The sequence below is a fragment of the Phytophthora sojae genome, assembly GCF_000149755.1.
Source record: "Phytophthora sojae unplaced genomic scaffold PHYSOscaffold_23, whole genome shotgun sequence".
Taxonomy (NCBI): Eukaryota; Oomycota; class Peronosporomycetes; order Peronosporales; family Peronosporaceae; genus Phytophthora; species Phytophthora sojae.
The window spans coordinates 165582-175581 of record NW_009258137.1 but is presented as its reverse complement, the minus strand read 5'-3'; the positions used below and the strand labels follow the sequence as shown (position 1 = coordinate 175581).

Here is a 10000-nt window from a genome sequence, read left to right as displayed (position 1 = left end):
AGGTGGCTGCAGCTTCAGAGTCGCTGACGCAGTACGGTCGGACCGGGGGAGTGGTCGGCTGGAAACGTCTGTGCCTGGAACTAAGACAGTTCGTCGCACCGGGAGAGCTCCGCCATGGGTTATCGGTATTCGGTGAGCAGCCGAAAAAACGCACGTATGGCGGCGTAAAGCATCTTGGTGTACTCGAGACGTCGACGAGAACAACGTGAGATGATCAACGGCCGATTCCGGAAGTTTGCGGCGGAATGGCTGGGTTCTTGTCTGTCTGGCTTCGGCTTGGATGAACTTGGGCTTGGCTGTTCTGCTGCGGGCGATAAAGGAGTTGGCTGGCGAGCTGATCACCAGTGGGATTGCGAAGCAGTCACGAAGTGTGACAAGTCATCATCTGGATGGGTCTGACCGACCTTGACACAAAGTCTTCCAGACGACTTGGGGCATGGAGTGAGCCCTCAAACGGCGCGGCAGGGAGTCGGGACCGACCTTGATAGGTCATGATGAAAATCGTCCAGACACCTTGGAGCCGCCGGGCGAGTAGAAGAAACGCTTCGCGATTCGGACCAGGTTCTCGTCGGGCAAAACGGACGAGTCTCAATCTGCAAGGGGGTTGGCATCGAGGATCTGTTGAGCCTAGGAAACTCAGCGGTGGCTTTGGTGTTGCAATTCGTGCGTGGATCGAGAGGAGTCGTCACTTACGCAGGTAGTCCTCGCGTGGGGTCCCTAAGGCCGCATGCTTGAGATGAATCGTGGGTGGAGCTTGCACATTGTGCAGTACGGTCGAACCTGCTCGTTGTAGCGGGGGGAGGCTGGCGGATTCGACTTGATCGGATCTAGGTTGGGGTGTGTCCGGGGAGACTCTCAAAGTGTGGCCGTCCTGAAAGGGAGACGGTCAGCCGCGGTTCCATTCCGCGTGAAAGCACCTTGAGTCGTCGAACTTGTCGCTTCCAATCGACTTGCGGGGGATAGCTTGGGCCGTGGAACGCCTAGGTGATGAAGCCGCATTTTACCAGACCCACAGGTAGTTTGAGCCTCCCTTGGGGACGTTGACGCGTTCTCGGGGCACCCCGAGCAATCCGGGTGTCCTTTCCCGGTCCGACGAGTGACCACCTTGACGTGGTGGGCCGGCTTTTCACTAAGCGTCACTCACTTGCACTGACGATGGCACGACGCCGTCAGTTGCACTCGCTGAAGTCGTGCCCGTGAAAGTAGACGTAGTAATTCGCTCCAAACCATATCCATCCGTAATAAAATCCGTTGCTCTCACCCATTTCTCCTTTCCTTTTCCAGTTGCCATTGATCGAAACTTGTGTAGATGTAGGCGGATGTAGGCCAGCGCGTGATGCTTGACAAAGGGTGCCGAAGTCGTGACAGACGGGTTGTACAGTCGCTTGTTGCGATGAAGCCAAAGTGCCCGTAGAACACAGCATCGAACAAAACTGAAGATAGCCTGAAGTGCATAGTCTCCATAAACTCGAACCGTAGAGAGTTGAAGTCGAATAGAACTCGGAAAGAGAACCAGACGCCAATCGAATGCTCCGTCAATGAGTTCTCGAAACGGCCGCAGGTAAAAGTCCCATTGATAGCGGGCCACGACACAGTCCCAAAAGAGATGCAAAGCATTCTCTGTGGTAGGGCAGTCGTGGACGCAAGTCGTAGACGTAGTAACTTGCGTGCGCCATGCGAACTTGTAGCGAAAGCCAAGAGCATTGTGCTGAAGCCGAAACTTGAGGTCCGCGCAGACTGGCAAGACATGGCGATCCCACAAGATCTCCCTGTTCCATGTGTCTTCCGCGGGCGTAAAGTCACTGAGGCCGAGTTGTTCCAACGCGAGCGTGGGGATCTTCGGGTCCGTACGCGCCTTCAATAGTAGTCGTACGAAGTGTTTGTTCTTCATTTCCATCACCGGTGTCCCGTCGAGATGCCAATCGTGAAAAGCCGCTTCCACGTGGTCCGCACGAGTTGGCCCGATGAGCGGGCCATCCAGAGGCGTAACCAAATTGAAGCGAGCCATCGTATCGTTGATCAGTCGGGTCTTCGAGTGCGGTCGGGCGAATAGATCTTCCGATAGTAGACCATGTAGCAGTTCCGCCGTAGCATAGTCACCATGGTAGTAGACGTAATCACGTAGGCGATTGAAGCCGAGAGCCTTGAGCGCACTGTTGGTCGTCGAGCTCACCTCGCTGAGAGGGGTCCTCGCCTTCCCAAACGAAAAGAAGATGTTGAACCATAGCGGCATCGTCTGCACGTTGCGTTTCCACTCCGTTGTCCCATGGGAGATGGTAAGGTCCGACCACAACCGTAGCGTAACTCGCCAGTACTTGGTCAACGGCGCCCATTGCAAGCCGCGTAGGTTAGCGTAGAGAATGTCGAACCCGGAGCCGAGAGAGCCGAGCGCTACTGTGAATAAGTCCAGCGCCGGTGCGAACCAGCGCGGAGCATTCCCAGCCGCGTTTGTAGCTGCAATGGCGTCTCGGAGGCACTTGAGATGCATCGCTTGGGTGAAGACCTTGATCGGTTTGAGACCGAGGCCGCCCTTGTCCACACTTGTGTAGATCCAATCCTGCTCGAACTTGCCCGCCGCAGCCTTATCGAGATCGGTATCCTGGCCGTGGACGAAATTGCGGACAATGATGTTCATCTTCGTAACCACCGCCGGGGTGACCGGGGTCACGGCGGCTGTGTACCAGAGTAGAGGTAGGATAATACTTTGAAGTAGAACCACTTTGCCGCGAAGCGTCCTCGCCCGATACTTCCAAATGGCACACCGAGCCCGAACCTTAGCAATCACCGCGTCGAGCCGTTGGTCATCGGTAACCGACGCGCCCTGTAGAATACCCAGTAGTTTCACCGTGTCTGTGACGCTCAACACCTTGAGGGCAGTCGACTGCCGAAGGTGAGCCAGCTTAGCCTTCGATACATGACGTGTGAAGGGCATGATGCATGTCTTCTTCACGTTGAGTCGGAGACCGGCGGCGTCTGCATACTCTTGGACAAGGCCGATAAACGTGGTCGCGTCGTTGACGTCCCGCAGTAGCCCAGTGCAATCGTCGGCAAAAGCCATCAGCAAGTGAGGCAGCGATACGTGTTCAACAGCTAACCCGCGACTGGAAAGCCGCGCCCGCAGAAAGTTCAAGAGCGGCTCCACGAACACCACGAATAAACCTGGGGAGAGTGGGTCGCCCTGCCGAACGCCGGCCCCCAGAAGGAACGGGTCGCCAGGCGAGTTGTTCAGCAACAGACTGACTGAAGTCTGATGGTAGAAAGTCTTCACCCACGCTCGAAACGTGGCGCCGATTCCGAAGTGTTGAAGGACCATGTCCAGAGCTGGCCACAGGACACTGTCGAAGGCTTTGGCGAAGTCCAGGAGAACAGCGCAGGCGTCCGGATATCGGGCGCGGCAGATCTCTTGAAGGTCCTGAAACTGGAGGAGGAGGTGCCTGATGGAGCGTCCGGGAACAAACCCCTTCTGATCTTCGTGTATGATTGCAGGTAGAACCTCCCCAAGTCGTTGAGCCAGAATCTTTGGCGCCAGCTTCGCGTCGTGGTTCAGGAGCGTAAGGGGCCGATAGTTCTCCGGTAAGGACCTGTCACCAGCCTTGTACAGCAGCGACAGATGAGCGCGCCGTTGAAACTTGGTCATCTGGCCCTTGGCTAACTGGAAGCCGTGTATGACCACGTAGATGCTCGCCCACAAGTCGGGAGCCACCTGGTAGTATTCAATCGGCAGTCCGTCCGGTCCCGGGGCTTTCTCGTGCTTCGACTTCGTGATGGCCAGGTAGAAATCGTGCGCCGTCAGCGGCGCGTCCAGCATTGCTTGTTGGGCAGACGTAAGTTTGGCCACCGTGTCCTTAAGCAGCTTGGCGAGCCGTAATGGTTGGTACGTAGCTGATCGAGAAGACTTGAGATCCGGAGAGGTCGACTGGAAGAGCTTCCCCCAATAGCGGCGATGACCTTCCGCGATCTTGGCCGGGTCTTCCGTCACGGTCCCGTCGTCTTGTTGCAGCTCGGTAATAGGCGATCGAAGATAGTCCTTCTGCGGTGCCCGGAAAAAGTACTTCGTGGCGCGTTCGCTCTGGTGTAAGTCCGCTGCGAATTTCTTGAACTCATTGCGTTCCTTGATTGAAGCTCGGTACGCTTTGAGATCTTCTTGTGCTTGGTCTAACGCTGTCTTGTTTTCCTCCGTAGGCGCGACGTTGAAGAGGTCAGCCGCGTCGTTTGCCGCTTCCACCTTCGCAGCCATTGCTCTCGCGTCAGCATTTCGAAGCTCTAACCATTTCCGTCGCAGGTAGATACAGTCGACACGCTTGTGCTCATCCAGAAGGCAGCCAGGGTTCGCACCCGGGAAGATCTTGATGCGGTCGGCGAGAGCTTCTGCCGATGCAATCAGATGTTTCTGGACGTCGGAGTTGCGAAGAAGCCAAGTCGGGCAGCGCCAGGGGGCTCGTTTCATCTGAGGTAGGAACTTGGCCTGAAGCCTGAATTCCACCGGGATGTGATCTTCATGATGCCACTTGCGGTCCCGTACGTGATGAACGGTTGCCAGATGGTCCTGTAGCAGGTCCACCGTGAGGAGGCAGTAGTCGATCCGATTTGTTCGCGTCGGCCCGGTGAAGTCACGGACGTCTGGGTTCACGTAGCGCCAGGCATCCATCAGCCCTAGCGCGTCCATCCAATCACAAAGTTCCGCCCGGCCGGGGCGATGCTGGTTAAGGGACGGTGAAGCTTGGTCCAGGTTGTCATTGAGCGTGACATTAAAGTCGCCCAGTACGATGTGCGTCACGCCGCTGTCGCCAGCTCCGTCGTCAACAGAGCCGCCGTCGTCGTCGAAGTCAACAGGTAACGCACGAAAGAATTCGCCACGTGCTCGGGGATCATCAGGTGCGTACACCACATGTATGTAGACCCGCTTGTCACCGAGGGTGGTTTTGAGTAGTAAATAACGGTTGCAGAGCTGAGGTTTGGATACGCGAGCCGTGAGGTCCTCTACATCCCCGAAAGGGGACGCGGAGGACATCACAAGGCCCACACCACGTATTTCGTTGAACACGCCGGACGTAGTGTGGGACCAGAAGCTGCGCGCCCCAGAGTCAGCCGTGCGGATGTGATGGTCGTTGGTCTGCATGGAGTCTTCTTGGTTGAACTTCGTCTCTTGGAACGCCACCAACTGATGCGTCGAGAGAAGTCGCTCGTACATGCTGAGATTGGTTGCATTCATCCCATTCATGTTAAGCGAGACTCCGTTAAAAGCCCAGACTTCCTTAGAGGCGAGGGTGGACCAAACGAGAAGGTCCGGCCTCAGCCGCCGAAGGAATGTCAACCGACTTTAGATGCTGCAACGCCGCCACCACCATCGTCGGAGTGCGTCGGTCGTCCATGAACAGTGTACAGACATCACTGCGCGCGACGTACATCAGGGTAAGGTCACTCCAGAGCAGGAATGGTGCATGCCGGAGCCGTTTTGGAGCGGAACGGTCTGGGAGCACTGCTTGAACCTTGATGGGGTCGATGTAGATACCGGGCGCGAAGACCATCAGGAACAAGTCGCATAGGGCGCTGTGAAACGCCGCATCCTGTTGAGGTTGCCCCGGGAACATACGCTCGAAGAAAGCGGCGGCATCAACAGAGTCGATAGAATCGTAGCGACCACGGAGGCGATCGAGGTACGCACCGGACTCATCTTCCTGGGTCGGCTCTGCACAGATGGTGCGGTAGACCGCGTGCGCCTTGACCAGCTGGTGTTGGCGGTCGGCCGGGAGGCAGAAGATCCGGCGGAAGTACGCGGGTTGCGCTTGGATAGCGGCGAGCACATCTTCGTGCGTCTGGTACGTAAGCACGTCGCGTTCAAGAAATTCGTCGATCGCTAGTTGAAGTTCCTCCACAGATACCCGTTCCACCTTCAGATCCATCTGGCGGACACTCTTGAGGGTGCGAGTGAATTCCTCATCCGGAAGGAGGGCAGAGTCGGCGGTAAAACCAGAAACAGGCGTCGTCATCCCGTCATCTTCAACAAGTTCGGCTTCCAAGTCTGCATCTGGCGGAAGCGACTCGTCAAAGCCTTCATCGGCCAGGACTCGGTACGTGTTGGGCGTAACGGGGATCGAATAGACCAGCGCATGGGGGTCCGAGGAGTCTTCAGAGAGCTCACACGGCATGGCGCCGGGTGGCTCGATGAACTTCCCACCTCCACGATTCACGATACCGTATTGCGAATGTTGAACCAGCTTCCACTCGGGGTCCGACCGGGCGTTGACCGATCCTAGGATCACTCGGTGGATTTGCGACTCCGCGGCCTGAGAGCGGGGGCGGCCGGATGACGTACGAGACGGGACATCCGAAGAATCCAGCGCTGATGAGACAGCTGAAGAATCCAGTGACGACGAAGAGACAGTCGGGTAGGTCTGCGACGACGACGCACCGGAGGGATCCAGTGGTGGCGAGACACGCGAGGAATCAAGCGGTGGCGCAGCCGCCTCGTCAGAACCGCGCATACTGGCATCAGACACTGCCGAAGCCTTGCGAGGTGATTGGCGAAGCGATGGGGGTTTCACACGGTTGAGGCGGAAGAGCCGGTGCTGTACAAAGCAGGGTTTCTCCCCATCCGTGAAGTAGATCTCCCGGAGCGGTTCACCGTTGGGCTCAAAGAGCGCGTCCGGGCATTGGACAGCGTTGAAATACACCGTGCGTGCGCGGGAAATCAACTGACCAACGCCAAGAGACGGCGTAATCAGGATAGGACGAGCACCACGGGCGACGAACCAGTCGTAGATCGCGAGGTCCGTAGTATCAGCCGGTAGACGCCTCAAGTCCACGTAGTACAGCTTGTCGTAGCTGGAGTAGCGTCGGATCGCAACAGATTGTCCACAGATCGTCAGCTCGACCCCTCCAAGGCGTTGAAGTACTTGGTCGGAGGTGCAGACGAAGGAGATGCCGTTGCGCGGGGAGGTGTTGAAATCCCGAAGATGGGGCTTGGCATCTCGCCACACCTGCGGTTGGCTATCCGAGTCCAGCGACGCGAGCACCTCACGTAGGGTGTGCTCGGCAGCGACGCGGCCAGCTGGGATCCACATCTGCGTGCATTGCGTCTGCTCGACAGGGGTGGGAAGGGGCGCAAGCGCTGCAAATCGGCGGTCGACGTCGGTAGAGGACGCATCACAGAGCCGGTTCAGACTGGCTCGAAACAAGGAGTCGTCAGGCATCAAGCGCGGGGGTGGCGGCTTGCGCCGGTCACCGGGGCGCGATGGGGCCGGTCGCGGGGGCGTGCGGTCGTGGGGCGGAGCGGGCATGGTGCTCCGCGCGGACGAAGTGAACGGGTCGCTTGGCTGCGGCCTTGCGGGTGGTGGAGGCTCAACTACCGTGTATGCCCAATCTACTCCACGTAGATGAAGGCTTTGCAGCGGGCTACGTCTAGAACGTCTTAGCGTTCCGTTTGGCAACCCACACTACACTGTATTTGAGGCAACCCCAGTCAAGACCTTGCGGCAAAGACTTAGCGCACGAGCTCTTGTCGTCCAGCAGGGATGAGCCCACAGAAAACTGTAGGCGCCTAACTGTCTGGGCAACGCAAGCAGCGGTAGCAAGGCGTGAGCAGCAGCAGCAACCGAACACGGGTACGGCGGCGACGGCGACGGAGACTGGAGGTAGATGACAGTACTCCGCGAAGAGGACTGGCAGCGACGACGGCAGTGGAGGGCGTGACAGCGGTGACAGCACTCTGCGAAGAGGAACTGACAGCAGCGGTGACGGCGAGTAGCGAGGCAGCGGCGACAGCACTCCGTGAAGAGGGACTGGCGGCAGCGGCGACGGGGAGCTCGGGCAGCGGACGACAGCACTCCGTGAAGAGGGACTGGCGGCAGCGGCGACGGGGAGCTCGGGCAGCGGACGACAGCACTCCGTGGAGAGGTCTGACGGCGGCGGCGGCGGCGGTGTCTGCGCGAACGAAGACGGGGCGAGGTCGAGATCGATGTGAGCTCGACAGGGTAAAATCCGGAATGGGGGAGTTTGACTGGGGCGGCACATCTGTTAAATGATAACACAGGTGTCCTAAGGTGAGCTCAATGAGAACAGAAATCTCATGTAGAACAAAAGGGTAAAAGCTCACTTGATTTTGATTTTCAGTATGAATACAAACCGTGAAAGCGTGGCCTATCGATCCTTTAGTTCTTTAGAATTTTAAGCTAGAGGTGTCAGAAAAGTTACCACAGGGATAACTGGCTTGTGGCAGCCAAGCGTCCATAGCGACGTTGCTTTTTGATTCTTCGATGTCGGCTCTTCCTATCATTGCGAAGTAGAACTCGCCAATTGTTGGATTGTTCACCCACTAATAGGGAACGTGAGCTGGGTTTAGACCGTCGTGAGACAGGTTAGTTTTACCCTACTGATGAGTTCGTTGTCTAAACAGTAATCCAACCCAGTACGAGAGGAACCGTTGGTTCAGATAATTGGTAACTGCGGTTAGCTGAAAAGCTAGTGCCGCCAAGCTACCATCTGTAGGATTATGGCTGAACGCCTCTAAGTCAGAATCCATGCTGGAATAGACGATAATCACCTTTCCCGATGTGCCGCGAATAGCGATAGGTGTCTTCTGGGCACCCAACATCATACAATTGCAACGCACTCCGCTGCCTGTCAAGTGCTGGCGGTGGAGAGTAGGCTGACTTGTAATTTCAAATATTGGGAAAGATAAATCCTTTGTAGACGACTTAACTACAGAACGGGGTGTTGTAAGCATGAGAGTAGTCTTGTACTACGATCTGCTGAGATTTAGCCCTTGTTCTATTGATTTGTTCAGAAATGAACATTTCTCCCCCCCCCTCCAACCGCAAAAACATATAAACCAAACAGCCGACCGTACAGGCTGACAAAACTAAAGTGATTTACTTTCGCTAATGGGGCGGCGAAAGGAGCCAAGTCGGTAGTAGATCGGCATGGCGGGCTGCCTAACTCTGTTAACCTCTTTTCCTCACCAAGTTCTTTGGTCGACCAAAGTCTTAGGCGGGAAGTACTTTGCGCGAAAACCGCAAAGTGCCAGCGGCGTCGGGGGGTCTTCGGCTAAGTCCGGGGGGCCTTTGGCGTGCTGAGAGTGTAGCAGAAACGGGTCATAAGTAGCTAGCGTAGGCGTAGAAGACGTAGAAATAGACTAGGATAAAGTATGGTAAATGAAGCAAAAGACTTTGCGAAAAATCGCTAAGTGTTGGCGCTGTTTTAATTGTATGGGGTTTTGCGTGGTTTTGTATGGGACTAACATTAGGCAGGAAGCGCGAGGAAGCGCCGCGAATATGGAGAAGGTGACGGCGAGGTGACGGCGAGGAAGCGCTGGATATGGAGGTGAAGATGGAGGAAGGTGATGAGCGTGGATGGAGGAAGGTGATGGGGGTGAAGATGGAGGTGATGGCGGAAGGTGGCGCTGGATATGGCGATGAACATGCATCACTACGGTGTACATGCGCGAATATGGCGATTCATGTCGCATACGCCGTCACCACGCGTGTGCGGAAGGTATATGGACACCTTGGTGTGCGTGCATTAGCGTGTGTGTGCGTGTGCGTGAATATGGAGCGCGGGGCTATCTGCACGGCAAGGTGTTGGGTGTGTATGTGTGTACCCATGATGTGGCATAGTGCATGTAGTATTGTAGGTCACAGGGTACCCTAAACTGTCCAAAATGGCGGTGAATGCTGGCCACACGTTTGGTCTGTGTGTGCCACACACCTCCCTCAATCCCCCCTCGTGTGGCGCACATTGGGTGGTGTAGCGTACCTCTGTTCGAAATGGGTACACAAAATGTAGCCATCCACGCACCCAGCCAGCCCCGACTTTGGGGGGTTGCCAGGGACGTTTAGCCCGTCTGTGTCCACCTGTGTCCACCTGGGGGTGTCCACATATACCCCTTAAGTGTGTGTGAGTGTCGGGTATGAATAGCGGTAGTTGGTGTAGACGGCCATCTTAGGCTGAAAGCACCGTATCCCGTCTGCTCTGCGAAGTTAAGCAGCCTCAAGCTCGGGTA

The 10000-nt window shown here is 56.5% G+C and overlaps 2 protein-coding genes across 2 annotated transcripts in view; both read right to left on the bottom strand.

Moving 5' to 3' along the window:
- The window catches only part of PHYSODRAFT_291312 (hypothetical protein), an 11143-nt gene extending 2576 nt beyond the window's left edge, over positions 1-8567 (bottom strand). Inside the window, exon 1 of the mRNA XM_009541429.1 lies at positions 8000-8567. The gene's annotated coding sequence lies outside the window, so the exon portion shown is untranslated. The remainder of the gene's footprint in view (positions 1-7999) is intronic.
- PHYSODRAFT_290730 (hypothetical protein) lies at positions 8494-9985 on the bottom strand. Its single transcript, XM_009541428.1, has 2 exons — positions 9706-9985; positions 8494-9400 (listed from the first exon to the last, which is right to left on the bottom strand). Exons 1-2 carry the CDS (start codon positions 9734-9736, stop codon positions 9093-9095), a joined length of 339 nt encoding a protein of 112 aa, XP_009539723.1. The 5' UTR covers positions 9737-9985; the 3' UTR covers positions 8494-9092.
- Between the last annotated feature and the right edge of the window lie 15 nt (positions 9986-10000).

Bases quoted from the DNA above. Each gene is read 5' to 3' on its own strand.
- PHYSODRAFT_290730 (XM_009541428.1), bottom strand. From the start codon at position 9,736: ATGTGCGCCACACGAGGGGGGATTGAGGGAG. The intron at 9,401-9,705 runs GTGTGTGGCACA...CGCCATATCCAG, and splicing joins ACGAGGGGGGATTGAGGGAG to CGCCACCTTCCGCCATCACC.